The sequence below is a fragment of the Rhea pennata genome, chromosome Z (assembly GCF_028389875.1).
Source record: "Rhea pennata isolate bPtePen1 chromosome Z, bPtePen1.pri, whole genome shotgun sequence".
In the NCBI taxonomy this organism is placed as follows: Eukaryota; Metazoa; Chordata; class Aves; order Rheiformes; family Rheidae; genus Rhea; species Rhea pennata.
Genome location: NC_084702.1, coordinates 64,063,396 through 64,083,873, shown reverse-complemented (window position 1 = coordinate 64,083,873; position 20,478 = coordinate 64,063,396). Strand labels below are relative to the sequence as shown.

General features: G+C 36.2%; 1 protein-coding gene across 2 annotated transcripts in view; it reads left to right on the top strand.

Moving 5' to 3' along the window:
* The window catches only part of ITGA1 (integrin subunit alpha 1), a 74,027-nt gene extending 54,699 nt beyond the window's left edge, over window positions 1–19,328 (top strand). For both annotated transcript variants that reach the window (XM_062599721.1, XM_062599722.1), the window contains 15 exons: window positions 1,517–1,680; window positions 1,855–1,991; window positions 2,983–3,093; window positions 3,658–3,743; window positions 3,902–4,037; window positions 5,066–5,146; window positions 5,751–5,827; window positions 6,555–6,644; window positions 7,690–7,792; window positions 9,292–9,405; window positions 11,324–11,428; window positions 12,721–12,825; window positions 13,706–13,798; window positions 14,415–14,531; window positions 15,364–19,328. In XM_062599721.1, coding sequence (XP_062455705.1) covers window positions 1,517–1,680; window positions 1,855–1,991; window positions 2,983–3,093; window positions 3,658–3,743; window positions 3,902–4,037; window positions 5,066–5,146; window positions 5,751–5,827; window positions 6,555–6,644; window positions 7,690–7,792; window positions 9,292–9,405; window positions 11,324–11,428; window positions 12,721–12,825; window positions 13,706–13,798; window positions 14,415–14,531; window positions 15,364–15,408 — 1,564 coding nt within the window. In that variant the 3' untranslated portion in view covers window positions 15,409–19,328. The remainder of the gene's footprint in view (window positions 1–1,516; window positions 1,681–1,854; window positions 1,992–2,982; window positions 3,094–3,657; window positions 3,744–3,901; window positions 4,038–5,065; window positions 5,147–5,750; window positions 5,828–6,554; window positions 6,645–7,689; window positions 7,793–9,291; window positions 9,406–11,323; window positions 11,429–12,720; window positions 12,826–13,705; window positions 13,799–14,414; window positions 14,532–15,363) is intronic.
* Window positions 19,329–20,478: the final 1,150 nt, after the last annotated feature.

Here is a 20,478-nt window from a genome sequence, read left to right as displayed (position 1 = left end):
CCTAAGGCAAAAATAAAGCTATTTCACAGCTCTCTCCCTGATAAAGCAGTTGCTAAGCCAGCTGATTGCTTTTGCTGTTATGCCATTACACTTAACTTTCAGCTCTTACAGTCTAACATATGAGAAGTGTCACACAAAGTATTAATCCTTTTTAAATACATCCTGTTGCATTGTGTTACACTCTGCATTTCCTTTCCCAGATGTTTTGCCTTTTAGAAATTCATCTCCACAAAATTAGTAGGACAAGTCTCAGTATAGAGAAGAATACATCAAAGCCCCTGTAGAAGCAGGTTCTAAGACTGTATGAGGATTTTGAAGGAAACTCAATGTTACTGACTCCAGACATTTAAATTGTAGGCATCAAAAGTAACAAATATTTTGGGTGTTTTTTTCTAAAGACCTGAACTCTCTAAATAATATTTTTAATGGTTAGGAACACAGCACAAATCCCACTGATTCTCAGTGAGATTTGGGATCCAGGGTGCTTAAAGGCTCCACAGTCAAGTCAGCATAGCTTAGCAATTCGCCATGCACTAGCTGACCATTGTAAGTGGGAGGAAAAATGCTTTTGCCTTAAAATCCTTTCATTAATGTTTAAGTTATTGCCTACTGCTTCATATTTGGTATGGACATAGGCATACTTTATCATGCAGAGGAGCCTGGCATTCTCATCTGCCAGGCACAGTGCTGGCTAAGCAATCCCACCCCATCTGCACACTCCTTCCAGATGCTTGTGTAGCCATGCAGGGAGCTGGGACAGGGAACTGATGGAGCTAGGACAAAGATCACCACCTTCCTTTCCACTGTTATTTTCAAAAGTCGTTTTTTTAACTTTGACTTGATCCTCAGTCTGGTCACCATGCAACAGCATCAAAACATTCATCCATTTAAGTTAAGGGAGGTGGTAAGAGCAAGAGCAAGGGCTGCTCAAGCTGCTTTAGAAAGCTACTGGGTTGGCAACCTGCGTGCTGCTGCCCCGGCTGCTGTCCTCCCCGCTGCCAGCCACCAGTGCCTGCTCACCGCGGCCAGGCACTCCCTGCAGCCAGGGCTCGCCTGCCCCTTCCCTGCGCCGCACAGCTGAATCTCAGCTTGCTTATCTACCCGTAGCCTAAGAGCTGACGTGCTACCCTCCATGGGTAGGAACTTCTTCCTCCCTGGCTGCTACTGAGAATGGGTCTGAGTCTTCAGAAATGGAGCTTTCTGAAATGTCAAAATGTCTTTTGAAACAGAACTGGCTCTATAATTCCTTAAATGTTTTTGAAAATCTTACCTTTAATCTTGTATCCATCCTATAAGAAGTACTGCACTGTAGAGAAACCTTGTGACCGTATTTTTTTTTTAATATATAGTTTACTGGTACTATGTATAGGCTGTGTCATTAATTACCTGTCTTCATCATCAGATACGTGTATTTTAATGTCCTGAAGTGCATATTTTCTAAGGTCATTTTTAAAAGTTATAAAAGTTGCTGCTGTTGTTTTCAGGGGCTTCTTTCCCTTTTTGTCTTTTTGTTAAGGTCTCGTGATGTGGCCGAAGTAAACGTTTCCATGCAATTTACACCCAAAAGCATCAATATCCAACAGCAAAACTGTCAGATAAATAAAAGAAAAACCATATGTATAAATGCGACAATTTGTTTTAAAACCAGACTAAAATCTAAGGAAGATACATTTGAGTCCAGTAAGTAGACAAGCACCAAGTTATAGAATCTTTGCATATAAAACTGTTAACACTCACATTAGTTTACTACTTAAAAAATGGAATGTAGCTCTTTTTTAAACTCAGTATTCAATGTACATTTAGAATATTGTCAAAAAAAGGGGGTCATAATGCTGATCTGAACTTCCTTTGCAGGTCTACAGTATTGGATTACTCTTGACTCACAAAGACAAATATCTCGAAGCTTGTTCACAGAGAGCCATGAGAGGAAAATGCAAAAAAATATTACCATCAAAGGGTCAGAATGTATTAAACATAACTTCTACATGTTGGCAAGTAAATCATTTAAAATGGCAATGTTTTTCTCATGTTTATATTGTAATAGGCCTTAAATATATTGTATTAATTATAAACTGGATGAAAATTCTGCATCTAGAATTATAATTAAGATGTGTAAATGAAATTCATTTATTATTTAGAATTTGTGTATTTGTGTATGCATAATTATAAACTATTTATATGTAAAGACTATTTACTATTGTCTCTCTGCTATGTATCTGTCTTTAAAAAGAGCATAACACATTTACATGAATTCTGCAGCCTTAGTGGTTAATAGTTTAGGTGCATTCAATACTCACCAAGGAGCATGGGGGCTGAAAGGCTAATTTGCATATTGGTGCGATTCCTTCTAATAAAACTGTAAAATCAAAGAACTCTCAAATTAGGTTTGGGATAAAGAACACTAACACACTGTAAAACAAGAATGTAGTTAGAGACTGTAGGTATGAAAATGTCTAGATTATAACTAATGTACAGAGTGAACAGAGATGTATATTATAAGCTGCTTACATTTAAAATATTAGCAATTTCACAGTTGTAGCTGAATTCAAAACTAATGATAAATGATACCTAATACTTGCTTGCATATTCAATACATTTGCTAATTTTGACTTCATGCAAGATGATACTGCTTCTGTTCATCTTAATGATCCTTTAAGCACAATAAAAAGAAAAGGTCAAGTTGACATTTCTGAGGTGTTCTTAAATAAATCTGTGTTGGAAATGCTTAGGCTATGTGACATTTTTATGATGAGATGAGACACGCAGAAATGTCAGTAGGTATTTATAAAGTCTGGCTTACGCACTAAGTGCTTTGTCATCAGTTACAGGCATTTGAATGCTTTCCTAGCACAGTAAGGATGGCAGCAGTGTGACTCAGACATATTTTGTCTCAGCATTCTGTGTTTTTTTTATCTTCCTTCAATCACTTAGATATCGAAGTAAATGTTCGTATCAGCAATCTCATGTTTTTTTATCTTCTAGGACAAACCTGACTTTCAGGACTCTGTAAAGGTTTTGCTGGAATTCAATTTCTCTGATCCCGAGAGTGGACCTGTGCTTGATAGCAACTTGCCAAATTCAATATCTGAATATGTAAGTCAGTAAGGGTCTGTATTAATACCCAAAGTATTTAGGCTCAAATTCATAGCCCACAGAAAGTGTGAAAATATCATTCACAAATGGCTCTAGAGGAAGGGTGGCTGAGCCTGTCCAGAGGATGTTTCCTCCAAACAAGTGTGAAGACTCTTCCAGGAGTGAAGAGCTCAATTCAGTAAGCTTGGAAAACCAGCACTGGGTTTTAACACTGTCCAAAGTTAACAGAAGGCAAAAGAGAGAATAAGCAATTTTATTGTCTATTTCACATGGATAGAGCCCCTGCTCTATCTATGAATGATAGTCATATACTTTGAGTGCTGCTAGGCATCATTTATACTTTCACTATTGACTTCTTTTGTAACTTGGATATTTGTAACTTACTAGGGAATGAGTAGTAAGGTTATGCTTCACCTGCACATTTTACATGTACTGATTAATGTTAGGAAAGACTTATTTGACTGTCAGATAGATCTTATTATGTAAAATAAGATAATGAATTAAATGCAAGGATTTAATTTTGATAATAAATGCAATAAAATTGAGAAAATGCTATTGTTGCAGATTCCTTTCACAAAAGATTGTGGAGCCAAAAATAAATGCATTTCAGATCTCGTTCTGAATGTAAAAGCAAGCATAGCTGGAGACAGGTAACTACACTGGATTTATTATATCACTTAGTATCTGTACAAAATTTTTATGTAAATTATAAATTCTGTACTCTAATAAGATAATGCTATGGCATAGGTTCCAAATCAGATAACAGATTTAAAGTTAAGATGTCCAACAAACTTATTTTATTTTACAGCTCATCTCCATTCGTTGTGAAGTCACGCAATGATAAGTTCACCATCCAACTATCTGTCAAGAACAAAAAAGATAGTGCCTATAATACTAGAGTTTTGGTTCAGTATTCTCCAAATATTATTTTTGCTGGAATTGAGGTAGGAATTTTTCACTTTTATCTTTATCGTAATCTATATTGCTAGGGAGATCTAAGGAATCCTTTATATTAAGGCCTGAATTTTACTGTTCTGGCATCCTCTCAGTGGACTGGAAGAGTTGGCATTGGGAGTCCCAGGCTCACTTGTACGTCTGAGACTTCCTAAGTGGACTGGGGCATCTCCTGCCTTAATGACAGACACAAATTTTACAAAGACCACGAGACAGAGAGTAAGTGTCTGCATCTAAGAGATGAATATTAAAATCACCAGTCCTTTGTGCATCTGTAGACCCAGAAGTGCATCGTTATTCATCAGGACAGTGCCTGTGCTCCTTGAACTCTCCTTTTGCACGTGTACAAAAAAAGCATTGCCTTGGAAGGGCAGCACGGCTCAGTGCCTGCCTCATCCCTACCTCAGCGAGCATTTCCAAAGTAGCTGTGTTTCTGCCTATGTTTGCCAAAGGGCCTGACACAATATATAGGCTAAGAATTCACTGCAGCTCGGGTGGTAAATATTTGAGAAGTTTGTTTTCAGTTAATAGTCCTCATGTTGCCTAGAGAATTTTTTGAGAAATCAAGGGTCCATAGCACTGTTGGTGACCCTGTGACCATAATTTATGAAGCATGAATGTCATTTTTGTTCCTAAGTTAGGTACACAGTTACCAAAATTACACATAAATACTGTGTACTTATATTGATCTGTTAATCCCTGTGACTAATTTACATGATGTCCAGTTTGCATATAATAAATGCTAATGCTCTAGACACTTTCACTGGAAGGAAATAATGGCAACTAACTGAAGTAGATGTCCATATGTGGAAATTGTTTTGCAAATGTTGTGGCTTCCTATTTTAGTTCCGGTTCAGCTAATACTTTGACTTTTACAATGTTTTAATGATGAAAAGTGACAGTGAATGATACAGAAGTTTGGTAAACCATTGATGGTTTATTTTCTTGGTCAAAACTTAACAAGTATTTGCACATGGTCAAACTATGAAAAACTGATTTCGCTTTCTTTTCTGTTTAGGATATTCAGAAAGATAGTTGTGAGTCCAATCACAACATCACCTGTAAAGTGGGATATCCATTTCTAAAACCTGCACAAGAGGTAAAATGTTCTCATATGGGGAAGATTTTCTTGCTCTATGTTGTTAAGGCTAGGAGAATCCATGCTGGCCTTGGTTATAATGAGTAGGGAATTTTTGTGAGAGCCAGTAGTCATTTATTTACACTGTAAACATTTTTATTCAGTATTATAGGCATTTTACTGTACACTGTATGTGAAATGCCAGCAGCCTTCTCTATGCAGCTCATCCCTACTGTAGTTACTAGGCTTTGCCATTTAGTTCCTTCTTCAGGCAGTGGAGAAAAAAAATGGTTTTGGTAAATTGCTTGCAAAGTCAGCTGGTTTGTATTAAGAGTCATTTAGCTATGTATTTCTAATGCTGTATGCAAGAAGTTTTACTCAGACTTCCCAGCTCTGAAAACTTGAGGCTATTGTTTAATAAAGTGGTGACTATTAGATTTTCTTCTTGTTTGGAGCAAAATCAAAAAAGGGGATTCCATCATAAAAAGAGTTAAAACGTGAATAAGGATTCCCTAGATGTAAGTTCCAAAACTTAGCTCATTTTTCATCAGATCAAACATTATTAGTGTGGGGTTTTTTTTTACTTTATTGCCTTTAAAAATACATAATTTATTTCCTCAAACAGATTTCCTTCAAAATATCATTCCAGTTCAATGCATCTTATCTACTGGAAAATGCTACGATTCACGTATATGCAACAAGGTTAGTTGCAGTTGTTGCTTTCTATCTTGTGAAGTGGGTTGAGTATGGTTTTTTGTTGTTTTGTTTTTTAAGAAAGCTCTGCAGTTTTCTGCATGTTTTCATGGTAAAACTCAGAAGAGGTTGAATAATTTGTAGAGCAGGCAGCTTTAGAGATGTACATTAGAGTAACAAGCAGAGGATTGAGTGAATTAAACAGCTGTTTGTCTCTAGAGCCCGTAGGTCACAAATGAGTCAGAAATCACAGGAGTTTTAACTTCAGAAAAGTTTTAATGACTTAGAAAATTACCATAGATTTTGGCATAGATTACAGTCTCTGCTATGGAAAGGCTCAGCCCTTAAACAGCACCAGCACTGCAGAAGTTTGCCTTGGTAAAGCTGGGTGGGTCAGTGGACCTCGCTGGCCCTCAGTGCTTGCTGTCCCCGGAAGACACAGGAGTGGTGCGAGAGCAGTGTCGTGATGTGATGACCCATGTTCCTTGTCGGCTGCAGTTTATATTCTGTTTTCAGCAAAGATGTGTCTCTGAGCTGGGACTCATGCAGGACTTACCTGTTTAGTTACTGGAAATAGCTACCAAAAATAAATTCAAAAGACTAATGATTAACTGGAAGTGACTAGTGTGTTTTTGTACCCTGTACAAAGCTGTAGGTATTTCAGTCTCTTCGGTAGTTCTATTCTGCTGCAGATGAATATCACTGTCTGATCCGAGTGGCACATGTTTTGTTTTAGTGACAGTGAAGAACCACCTGAGACCTTGACTGACAACAGAGGACACGTTACAATTCCAGTAAAATACGAAGTAGGATTAATATTTGTAAGGTATTCATGCTTCTCCATGTTTCTATTTGCTAGTATATTAAATAGCAGGTGTTCAAAGAAAATATAGTATTGTTTTCTTGTTGAGCTGTGTTCGATCACGTGTTTACAAATGACAGCTTCTTGAATAGGAAGCACAGGCTTAATTGAAAACAGCAATTAAACGAAATAATGGCGCAGACACTGTCTCTATCAGGCTCCTTTTTATCTATTTAAATTTGATCTGCAGATTGAAAGTACAACAGTGGCTTTTGTTGACTTTTGTGTTTTGCTCCATTAATTCGGGAGCATTTCAGGTACCTAAGAAAACACACTTCCAGCCTCCTGATAGCAAGCAATTTTTAATCACTGTGGTAATGCATAGTATAGTGTTTTCTTTCCAGCTTCAAAAACTATTCTTTCTTTTTTTTTACAGGATTTTCCAGTTCAGATAGAAGTTTTAATGTAGGTCTTGTAGTATACTGTATTTTCAGAAATAACTGGAATTCAGTTAAGTTCTGTCTGTGAAAAACAGGTGTATAGTATTTATAAATAATATCACAGAATATAGTGCATGGTCTGCGAGTGTGAATGATGAAGCTAAATTCATTTTGGGTACATTTAGGAGTTCAAATCCAGCCTTCATTTGTCCTACATGGGGCAAGGTTGAGCATAGCTGGTTTTGCTCTGCTCTTTCTTTGTTCTCTTGTTCTCTTTCTCTCTCCCTCTCTTTCTCTCTCTCTCTCTCTCTTTTTTTTTTTTTTTTTTTTTTTAATCTGCCTGTTTCATATGGTGGTACTAGAATAACAAATGGCTCAGCTAGCATAAAGATGGCATAATCAGGCCCTGTTGCATCATTTTTGGGAGCAATATTTGCCCATTCCTAGTTTTAACTGAAGATATTTGAAATATACATAATAGTTTAAAAAACAGCACTACTTGGAAAATGGATAAGGTGTATTTTAGTGGCAAAACCAGCCCTGGAGGACTAATAAAATAATGAAAAGACCTATATATTTAACTATTAGAGGGTTTTTCTGTGCTTATTGTTTGTTTTTTTAACCTGCAGTGTTCCCAAAGAGTACCATGTTATAATTGCAGCAAATGATACCGTCCCTACTGCTATTAACACAACTGAGAACATTGGGGATGAAGTTACTCTACATTATAGGGTAAGAAACAATTAAAACTACATGGTATAAGCACTGGCTTCAAATCTTTTCATCTACTTTGATTCACTTAATGTGATAACCTATTACTTCAGTAGCAGGCATGCAATACATTAATTCTTCTGTATGAGTGTTTTGTGCTTAACATTTTTGCTGTCTCACTTAGGAATAACGTGAGTCAGAGGTTCTCAGGGTGGTCCAGTTTCTGTGGGATAATTCCAGTGGGCTTTAGAGCGGCTGCCTTCAGCAGGGGAAAGAAAGCATGTGCTAGTAAATTAGAAGTTGACTTAACTAAATCAGAGTTTGGAACAGGCATTTCCAAAAATCTATTAGCTTTGAAAAAGAGAAATACCACGGTCTAAGAAAGTTGTCTTCCTAATTGACAGAAAATTACAAGCCAAAATCATCTAGAATGGAAAAAATATTTGGTGGACTAGAAATCCAGCCTCAAGGGGTAGTAGGACTATACTTAGTTATTTTGAAAGCATCTCTGTTTCCCAGCGTCAAGTTCAAAGCTGAGCAAGGGTCTGATATACAAAGAATAAAAGTCTCCACATCAATTTTCTGTCTATAAAAATGGGCAATGGAAAGGTCTGCTCTCTCTATACAGCGATGTCAAAGGTTTTGTTGTATATTTTAGCCCATCTACAGTATTTACTCAGCTTTTCTTTTTAGCTTAAAAGTCTAAATCCAGTAATCTCAAGGCTTTTGGTGGATGATTAGGACATTATTCATCCGATTCTAAATCTTCCCTTTCTGAATATAAAAGGGAGCTTTTAGACTGTGGAGCATATAATTTAGGATCTAGTAAGATTAATTCATCTCTGCAAGCAGCTTATTATAAATAAGTTGTCAGAAGAAAATAATGAAAGGGATCTTGAGTATTTATTAAGCTCATCTGCTTCTGGGACAGGATCACCAGTTTGCCTGCCACTGATGCATTTTCTCCATCCTCTGCCACGTAAGGCCTGTTCAGAAGGACCTACAGCTTATAATTATGTCCTATGATGTGGGGAATGCACATCTTGTCAGGGGAAAGAGGGGAAAGGAGTGGATGTGCAGGAAGGCTGTTGCCTAAGTGCATATGGGGAGGTAGCGCAAGGAGTCACTGTCCTCAGCAGTGGCTTCTCTGCTATGTTAAAGCATTTGGGGGGGCTTTTTTAAAAAATTATAATGAAATTAGCATAGAAAGTTCCAGATTGTAAGTAGATACAACAAAAAAAGATGAAAAGAAGAACTGATGTCAAAATACCCCTTTCCATCTGTTCTCTTACTTTCCTTCAATAAAACATTTTATTACAAAGACCACAGAAGAATGTGTCTGCTAATTCAGAACAGGCCGCTCTTGGGAAAAGGTAATAGTGTTCACCACACTCAGTTTTGGCATGACTGTTGGAGGAGAAGGAGGGGGGGACATAGAAAAGGAAAAATCCACAATCATATACCAATAAAATAAGGAAAGTACTAAACCACCCAAACCATATTTTTCTTGTTTCTTACAGATTGAAAAAGGTGAACACTTTCCAATGCCAAACCTCACACTGCAGATCTTATTTCCTAATGAAACATCAGTCAAGAACACTCTTCTCTACCTTACTGAATTGTCACCTTCCAGTGTAAGCTAGGAATTTATGTTTTCGTTACTGGTGTTTTAAATTTGGAAAAGTTTGTTTGTTGCAAGGAACCGCAAAATGCAAGTACTTGGATTTATGCATAGCTTCAAGGTTAATCTTGATTTTATTCTAAAAGACAACATGCTGGTGTTTTAATAGAAGGTAAAAGTGTGCATAGGAAGATGGAAACATGAAGTTTCTCAAAAGGAAGCAAGTAAACTTAAAAGAGCACTGAATGCTAATTTGAATATAACAAGATTAATTTGATATATTGCCAAGTGACAAGGGGTCCAGGCTGGAGGAGATCACAATTTCAGCATGTTCCATGGTTCTAGATCTTTAGGTATTAAAACTAGAATTGCATGAATAACTGGGTAATTGAATGACCCAAATATCACTAAGCAGTGACCTGAAGCTTTTTTTTTTTTTTTTTGATTTTTCACTCAGAAACACACATACATACACACCCCAAATATCAAAACCAAGGGTCAAAATAAAGGTTCAAAGTTCACTTTAAAACAAAAATATTTCATGTTTATAATGTGAAGAAATTATATCTTTTCCTAAATTCCTTTTCCCATTGTTTTCATTCCTATTCACCACATTTGAACCAAGTTATTTACATAATTTCACAAATCTACATTTTTCTTAGGGGATAATTCACCTGCCTGTAGCTACACCCTAATAACAGTATTGTGACAAAGCTCAGTGCAGAGAATTCACAACCCTTTTTCACATTAGTATTCTGAAAGTAAGTGACCTGGACCAGAAAAACAAAGGGACCAGAAACACTCTCTCCCCCACCACTCCTGAAGGATTGCTGGGTACTTTTGAAGGAAGCAGGGGCAGGCAGCCGTGGCCCCAGGCAATAAGCAGTTTGCTCACTGTGGATCCCTTTCCTGCAGTTCAGAGGATCTAGCCTAATATAAATGCTGTAGTAAATACTAGGGATTAGGAAGTCCTGTATTTTTCATGGGACTCATCTGTACAGTCATAGCTGAAAACCACCTAGATAATGGGAATAGAAAAAGGGGCACATTTTAGAAAACTGACTAAGTCGGTTCACTTGTTTGAAAAATGATGTTTTCAATAGCTATGCTATCTGAATGTGTTCTTCTGAACTCTCATAATAGGCAGTTTTATCACATTTAGCTACTTAGTAAATATTATTAATGTTAGCTTGTTCCCAGAGTGTCACAGATGAGTGATACACTTCACTCATAGGAGAGAAGCAGCAATGTGTTTTATTGAGATAAGATAGTGATTTAACAAAGTTCAATGGCAGATAAACAATGATTTAACAAGATTCAATGGCAAGGCACACTCAGATATTTCCTGCATGCAGGGCAAGGTTAGACAAAAGCATCAAGGAAACCTTCCCATTGAGTCATGAGGTTCAGAGTGGACCTCCTTGCTTTCCAAGGAGAGGAGTCTGCAGCTGGATCCAATCTTAATTCAAGACTTGGTCAATAGTTCCTGTCCAAAGGATTATGTGCACAATCAATCAGAGATGCAACTTAGCAAAGTTTTAGCATGCTATTAGTCACTCACCGAGCATCTATTGTGAGTGAGGAATCTCATGACCTCAGGGAGTACCTTGAGAGGTGTCCCTACTCAAGATACAATTCTGCCATACAGGAGAGCTTAATGGGCTCTGGGCTGCCCCCTGTTTATGGGATAAGATGGTTAACTTATAGCCATATTTGCATACTAGCCATATTTTGGTGGATGCATGCTTAATTAGTTCCTGGCTGTGTGCTGTTTATGGAGAGGTGGTAGAAGGAGGACACCATCACGCAGAGCTTTTAGACTTTAGAGGAAAGAAGGGTTTTTCGCTCTTTTTTGGTTGGTTTGTTTTTCATTTTTGGTAACAGACTGGCTATTCAAGCAATAAGAATAATATTTGCGTTTCTCCTAACAGAATGCTATCTGCCAAACTAGTCACCCTGTAGACCCTTTAAAGATCAGCTCTGGAAAGCCGTTTGTGTTGCAAAACATAAAAGAACCTACAAAAGACACAATTATGGTAAGTCTACATGAAGCATTTGTATCGGGGGCAGGTTTAGCTCAGTTGGTTAGTGTGTAGTGCTGGCAATGCCAAGGTCACAGGTTCAATCCCTGTATGGGCTATGCTGAGGGTTGGACTAGATCATCTCCAGAGGTCCCTTCCAACCTTACCTTTCTATGATTACTTGTAGGTATTAACTCAGATCTTGGAGCTGAGTATTTCTGCAATAAATGTATCAAAATGTCTCTGAAACTGCATGGAAACTGACTTTGTCGTAATACCTTTTTAGGGGAAAAGGTATCTTTACACAGGACTGATTATATTTTTTTTATTATTTCTGGCTAAGGAGCTGTATGTGGAGTGGAATTTTGGACTAATTCTTAGCAGATGTGTAAATCATGGTAGCACATTTGATAGCTGAATAAATCTTCACCTTCTGTATTTCTGTTGTAATTAAAAAATAATGGTATTTTGAAGGCTTCTCATCTCTCTTTCAATTTTTTAAGGCATCTAGTTAAAAATGCTTTCAGTTGCTACCACTGATCTGACAGACTTTCTAGACCATTAGTAGAAATGTAATGTAACTGATGACCCCAGCTGAAGGGGCCTGGCCTCCCGCGTTTAACACTAGCTGAGACAGAAGAGTTGCAAAGTAATTCTAGTTATGACCTAGTTATATTGGTAAGTCAGGGGGGAAACTATCATATTTGGCATAGTTGTACAAGCTAATTTCCAGTATCCCTGAAGCTATGCCAAGAGGATTTACCCATGCTGTCACATGTACCTCACAGAGTTAATACAGGTCTAGGTGTCTCAGCATACAGGCTGCAGAGCGCTGGTCATCAGGACCCTGAGGGCAATCAGAGCCTTGCAGAGGTTTCTGAAGAACTGAACTTCCTTTACCCTCCCAACCAGCAAATGGCACTAGACAGTAAGATAACGTAGCTTTTCTTTCCCATCTGAATGCTTCAGGTGTCCAGCAGTTTGAAAGGGTTAAGAAACACTGCAAACAAGCCACAGCTGTTCTTGCAGAAAAACATTTCTCCTAGGGGCGGGCTGTGTCTCCTTTAGGGAGCTCTACTCATAGCCTCACGCTGTAAAAACTGGGACCTTTCTACCACGGAGTGAAAAGTAAAACTTGTTTAATTACTGCAGTGTAGTTTTCATCTGAAAAAAAAACAATAATTAATATCAACTTATTGTTGGTGTCAAAGTATATCTGTGATTTCTACATAGTGTGTTTACATATTTTTATCCTAGTAATACAAAAAATCTTTTACTATTAATCCATGCTGGTAACTTTTAAACAGGACTGTGATACGTACAGCTGTGCATTTATAAGTTGTGCCCTGGTCCCATCTGACATAACTCAAGTGAATGTTTCATTAAGAGTATGGAAACCTACCATCATAAAAGTAAGTAAATCCCATTTGCATTTATAATACTCTTGGATTTGAAAAAAATAAGACATTGTAATGTCTTTTTGAAATTGTATCTTTAATTATGTTAAGTATCAATAGTTCTCTAGGACTTGAAATTGGTTCTCTTGCTATTTTGCAAATTTCCTCAAAATTAATTTGCATGCATTTTATCATCTTTAAAGTAGGTGCCTAGAACTTAACAGGACATTCAAAACATACATTAGAAAAACTAACTCACACTTGTTCTGTAATGCTGATCATGTTTTTATTAGATAGTTATGCATCCAAAATTCTAATTCATCAGAAGCAAGGGGGTTTTGTAGAAAACTATCTGGTTTTATTGAGTTTTGTTAAGTTTTATACCTTTGGAAAGATTTCTTATATCTAGAAAGGTTTTATGATCAAAAGGAGCAGAGAGAGGAGAGCAAGTAGACCTCAGAGCACCCTCAGTGTTGTCTGAGGTTTATGATAAACACATTTATTTTGCTCAGTTGATGATTTTTTGACACCAAATTTGTGCTCTGGGTCTTTCTCTTTTTCTAGAAAATAACAGGATGATAGGGTGAGGGGAACCTCCACACAGCAGAATTTTAAAAATCCTGTGTCTGAGGTCAAAGTAGTCAAGATTAATTAGTATTCCTCTGATATCTCTGATCTTTGCTCTTTTAAAACAACATTGCTGTCTTGCAGCATGTGCTGCTAAAATTGCTGTTCTGCCCAATTTTATTTAATAGTGGCAACAAAGATGCCCCACTATGTACATATCCAAAATTTTGTTCTTTATCCTTAGTTTTCCTTCACCCTTCTTACTTGTACAAAGCTATCTACTTCAAAATATCGAGTATGAACCATTGGCATTTCTCTTTTCTTCCAGGCAAGTATTCACAGCTTAACCCTTGTTGTAAAAGCATTACTTAGAAGTGAAAATTCATCACTGATTTTGAGAAAAGACCATCAAAAACTAGAGGTAAGCACATGATAATTCATGGATTTACTCTTCACAGGTTTTACTCTGCTACTGAATCATTCATTATCATTCATTACTAGTGAACTGATTGCTGCCTGTTGTAAACTATTGTCCTATTCTAAATGTTCCTTTATTTCAGTTTAGTTTACATCAAATGAACTTGGTTTAAAATTAAATTAGTATGCACATAGTCTTTTTTTATTAATTTAATTTAATTGGTTTAGCGGCCTTGTTAATCACTATCATCTTTCCAAAAGGCAGGCAGTGAGTGATAAAGACTCTACTAAAGAAACTCCCTAACATATAATTTTACTGCTCATATTTTAGATACTTTTCCTTAAATCCTTTATAGCAATTATTACTGACTTATAGCAGGGCCAATGTTCATTAAATTAATATACATTGTGAGATATACAAAGTTTGCTATTGGAGATAATTTTTTTTCAATTCCCTCCTACAAATTCCTGTATTTAAAAGAAAATGTTACTCTGGAAAATCAGTAAAATTATGCTACTCTTTTGACACTTTAAAGGGAAATGCTCTTTTTCTCCTTTTTTTTTTTTTTTTTTTTTTTTTTTTTTTTTTTTTTCCTAAATACATTCTTAACACTTTGCAGACCATGATTAAGATTTCCAAAGAACTCCAGCCAGGTACCGTCCCCTTATGGGTTATCCTCCTGAGTGTCTTTGCTGGACTCCTGATACTTGCACTGCTTATATTTGCATTGTGGAAGGTAAGCCCCACATTCTTGTCTCCATGAAAATGAATGAATATGCTTCAATTTTTTGCCTTTGTTTTTCTTGTAACTAGAACTTCACAGACACTAATGTTACCTATTAAGCAGAATGAGATCTGCTAGAGATGGTAAATTAATAAAACTGCATTTTTACCAGGTGTAATATGCAATGTTCGCCAGCTAGCATCTGTACTGCCAATCTGTTATGAAAAGACAAATGTAAATAGATTTTAGTGCTCCAAAGTTGTATTTTGTTTTTTGTTTTGGGTTTTTTTAAAAAAAAAACTTCGGTTGTGGCATTTGTTAACCTGGCCGTTTTCTCTTTGTGCTAAAGATACTAAACCTGTGCTTTAAGTATTGCCACAAGTGGGCAGTCTTCTCCAAGCTATATACAGTTAATGCTTAAGTTAGAAGGTTACATGTTATAAATTCCAGCGTGCATACGATCCTGAAAAGTTTGACAACTATTAAAAAAAAAAAAAAAAAAAAAAAAAAAAGAAAAAAAAAAAAAAAAGTATTACTTATTCAGCTGAGTCCCAACTCTAATTAAGGTTGTTAGTCTTTGACATTCTGTGAGCATAATGATGATTCAGCAGTCACTCACTATATATAAACAACTCAATTTGTCTGCTCTCATGTGATGTCTCTTTAGTTTTTCCTTTCCAGGAAAAACAATGTTGTACTTCACAGATAAAAAGTTAAATAACTTTTTACTTTATCTATAAACATTAAAGTAGTAATAAGAACCAGTGTGTGAATGCTATCAATATGTACCAAGTTGTATGCTTTTAGCATCCTATTTATTAAATGATACTTTTCTCTTCTGTAGGCTGGATTTTTCAAAAGACCACTAAAGAAGAAAATGAAGAAATGAAAAAAAAAATGCAGAAATCTTTTCTCAGGTCTGCCTCAAGGATGTGACTGTAAAATTACAAACTCAAATACACATGCAAGAAGAAGAAGCAGAGCAACTCCAAGTAAACAAATTGAACACACAGATGAATGATGTAAAGGAAGAAGAAAATGCCTTATGATATTTTGTGATACTCAAGGACATAAATTTAAGTGTTACTCATTTTTGGAGAGTAACTCGGTTCAAAAAATCTAAATCTTTAATAAGGGGGAAATGCCTATTCATATTTTTATATGCATATACACATACGTGGAATCATTTTTCATCACAAATTATGCAACAAATCAGCTTGTATGTAGCAATTCCAATCTCTTTATCACATTTCATGATTTTCGAAAGGAGAAAACACCGTATTCAAAATTTCCATCTTATAATGGACTGCCAGTTTGTGAAGCAGACTTTGAGAATGCATCATACACTGTATAGTATATAGATGCAATGATAATTCAGAAGCCAGAAGCACCTGCAGGACTATGGGTGAAAAAAATACTGAAATTCCATGGACTTCTCTTTCTGCTCATTTTATTGTGTCCAGCTACACCCAGGATACCTCAAGAAAGAGATTTTTATTGTCAAAAGGACCATTAAGGATTGAGCCATTAAATCATTTAACTGTTTGAACTTGAAACATTGCAGGCCTAAAAATGTATGCACAAAGCATATTCAAGCCCATCTGATTGCACACTGTACTTAAATAAGCAGAGGCACAATTTTATCTGCAAAATGAAGTGTCCATATTTATAGAGGAAATATTTAGAGGTACCCTGAAAGTTTGACTCTTGCTGTATATCTTGGAGTAGCTAGGAGGGTGCTTCATAAACTGTCACTGTAAATTTATTGTATCTATTTAATCCAATAAGTTTAAAGTGTACAAAGTAATAATTAACAGAAGAGCACAGATAGGAAAATTAGCACTGGCAAGCTGCTTCTAGTATTATCAGTCTCACCTCACCTTTGTTACTTACAAATTTAAGAAGCAATGAAGAAAATATATTAAATAAGCACTTAACAAATGTTGTTTATTTTGTGTGAAAGCCTAAAAATTTATATAAGAATACACTGAAACGTAGATAGCAAAGAATTTCTTTAAACCTATCTAGAACATTTAGTTTAACCGGAAACTTGTTCCTCCTTTCTTTCACACACTTGTTTTCCTTCTACAGCAAAGGTTCATGGACTGTACGTTGTCCTTGAGACCTTCCCACATTCCTTGCAGCAACATAAAATTAGCACAAGAAAGTGGAGGCCAGCAGGCAAAGTGCAATGTTGCATCAGCATGATACAAGATTGCCAATCAATAAAAAAAAAAAAAAAAAAAAAAAAAAAAAAAAAGGTTGAGGAGTACTTCTATAAAATATACTCATTTGTGGGAATGCTTTTGTCTTGCCAAAGCAGCCAGTATAACTTATTCCTTTCCTTGGTACAATTCTTATTGATAAAAAATAATTCTTGCAGTTTTCCCAGCAGATGTAACATATCGATAGGCTCCACTGACTTTTGGTAACAGCTTAAGAAGTAATAATATATTTTATAAAGTTTTTTTTTTTTTTTAAGAATAGACCATATATTGCATTATACATGCTGGCAAGTACATCTCTGGAAATGTGCCAGAAGGTATTTTATTATTTAAAAGATGTTGTCACTCTTAAGTCCCTTCTATCTAGTTCCTGAATTAGAAATTATTGAGAAAGGCTGAAATTTATGTGAATACAGCAAGCATGATTATGTTTGAAATCATCTGTAATTTGTCCTTGCATCTATGGGAAACGTGGTTATTACCAGTTTGCATAAAGCAGGGTGGTTCAGAGCAGAGGACAAAGCCCTCGGTGGGATCTCTTGCGGAGCGCGAGAGCCGCGGTGAAGTCGCCGGAGTCGATGAACGTGAGTCACGCGCTCTTCGGCACGCCTGAAAGCGCGCCTGATCCGCAGCGGTCCGAAAGGCGCGCTACCATGCTTCCAGGCACAGCCTGACGGCCTCAGCGGAAGCCAAGAACGAAGTGGAAGAGTTGTGGATAAGATCCCTGCTTCGTTCATAATGCAAACTCGGTAGTCCTTGAAGGAAGGCAAAAAGCCAGCTGTTGAACAATGAAGGTAAATTAATATTTGTAGAAGTGTTTTCATTCCAGTGCAACATGCAGGTATTATTTTTTAAAAATATAAGATTATGCCAATTTATCTGAAATAATCGTATAGCACTTATCATCATGGGATCTGAATGCCTCGGAATTATAAGTGTTTTGTCCTTACAGTTTCTTTGTAAAGACATAGCAATGCTATCATCCTGTTGGTTTTGTAAAGGAAGGGAATTTCGAAGGGACTGTGACTTGCCTATGCACAAATAGAAAGTTTGTGGTAGCTGAGAAAATACTTCTATTATTATTCACCAGTTTGTTAACCATAAGGTCATTTTTATTGGCTTCATAAAATTAATGACTCTACTTAAGTTATGAAGATCACACATCATTTTTTGTAGCATACTTTCATTTTTTTAAGCATTTCACTTTTCAGTTTTATAATCTATTAAGCAGAGCTTTTTACTTTTTCTGATGAAATTTCATGTTTAATTTTAGAGGATCAGCCTAGCTGAATAATATACATCAATAGAAGAGTCTATTTCCCTAGATAAAGACTACATTAAAATACAGTAGTATTATATCATTGCAAAGTATGTTTGAAATCAAAGTTCCATTCTTTGTAGTCTCACTTTGTACTGTAAAAGCAGTAATAAGCTTCATATAACCACACTGCTTTCCTGTTTATGTCGTGGTGCTTTCTTCATTTTCACTTTTGTCCTATTATCAGATTTTCAATTTTAATATCTATTTAAAATATTAGTATGTAAAGGGAATATCACAATAACACATGTTATTTTCACACAGACTAAATTACTAAAAGCACTTTTTTGCCATAGAACCTTTCTACACAGCACTGTAAGACTTGTATTTTATTCCTTTTCACAATATACAACAGAAAAGTCTACTGAAATCACTATAGCAAACTTCAGGAACATCTCATAGAAATTTGGCAGACACAATATCAGAACAGCAGGTAATATGAAAAAGAAACACTAGGGTTGTAATATGATTCTAATAACTAGTGAGCTGCTTGTTCATTCAAATACAGACTTTAAAAAAAAAGGGGGGGTGTGTAATCAGGGCTGACGCTATGCAGAAAGCCTAGCCCAGTTCAATTTCTAGCTTCAGCACTAACGTTGTAAGGCACCGACAAGATCTTTCTGTAGCACAGAACTTCCTTGGAATAAAGCAAGAACATTGAAATGCTTCAGTCTGAAGCTGTTTCTAGATCTTGTCAATGCCCCTATATAATTTAGGAAGACTTGGAAAGCCGCATCTACAACAGAGCAGGCTCCCTAGTTGACTGCTTATGTTACAGTGCCCGTACGGTGTGATTTTGAGCCCTTGCTACACACACACCCCCCGTCTATCCTGTCCCCTTCCCTATCCCCTTGGTACGTCTCCCGGGCCAAGTCATTCTAAGCACGATGACCCTCTTCTGCAGAGCTTGTCAGGTGAATCCACATTCACTTGGAACCAAGATGTTTCATCTCATTGGGAACAGAGAGGCTGGAGTTAGGGTCCTGCTCATATACGTACAATTTATGGTTCTGCATTATCTAATTGTTTTAATTTCTTGGATTAACTGTTTTTATATGGTAATGCCCTCCAGGAAAAAAAAAAAAAAAAAAAAAGAGAGAGAAAGAGAATCAAAATGTGCCATTGTTAATTATACCACTTAACAGGAGTAAGATGGAATTTTGCATCCTCTTTAAGAAAGCAAAAAACATTCTGCACTGCATTTCTTTTTCTTGTAAAATTATTCCTTGTTTTATTGATTAAAAAAAATAAAAAGAGTCTAGTGAACCTCCTTTGTATTGTATTTGTTTGTCTCCCAATGATACAGAATCAATATAAAGGAATATCAGTACCTAAAACCAAATCCATCTACCTCTCAATAGAAAGCTATTGTAGAAATAAGCATTGTTGCACAGTATAACATCAATGAAATTTTGAAAGTGCTGCACCTAAAATACGCTGTCAAGCTTTCAGAAGGACATTGCCATTAACTGCACTGATTCTGTACTTGTAGCCACATTTGAAAGCTTTTCAAACAACCATAATGAGATTTTCTGGCACAGATTTGTCTTCATGACATTATAGACATAAAAGTAGAATACATATTTACTGATCTAACCATTCTTCCTATCCAGTAGTTTTTTCTCTACAACTTATTCCTGTAATCCAAATAGTCAGTTAGTTGTCTTGCATAATTTTAAATGAGTCGCATCATCTTCCTTAGCTACCTAACAAAACATTTGCATCAAGACTTCCTAGAAAACAAAGATCATGCCTTTTATATCACAGTTAACTTTTTTAAAAACATTACAAAATATGTAATTAGTCTCTCATCAGAGACTGTTTTGATGGTGAATCACACGTCTCCTAACAACATCCTGTCCAGTCATAGGAGAGTGCTTACTAAACATACTACACCACATATATCTGATAACCAAACTTTTTTGGAAATTTTCCCTTGAAGTACTTAAAAAGCAATCACTGAAAAGCCATTTCTTTTTTTATTATAAATTGCTTTTTAGTAAGCTATATATAAAAATAGTTTTTAAAAAGTTAGAGTATTTCTTACAACAAGACTTGTGTAATATCATATATGAGTTGCACAAAATTGGATTATAATTAATAACATCTAGTGGGAGCATATCTAATACTTAGAGGGAAACAGCAGTTCATGCAAAAGGTACATTTCACTCCTGCAACAGTGAAGAGTCATAGATTGAAATACCACTGAAATTCTGGTAATAACTGGCTGATACTGCAGTTTGGAAAGCATAACAGTATTCTATTTAAAGAAAAAATGGAAGATGAAGTCACCTATCCTTGATGCAATCTTGTCTTAATTACAACGTCTCAGGGCTGATACCCCAGAGAGGTTGGACACTGCATATCCAGTCTTAAAAAATGGTGATGAAAAGGCTCCTAGGCAGCTGCTTCCACT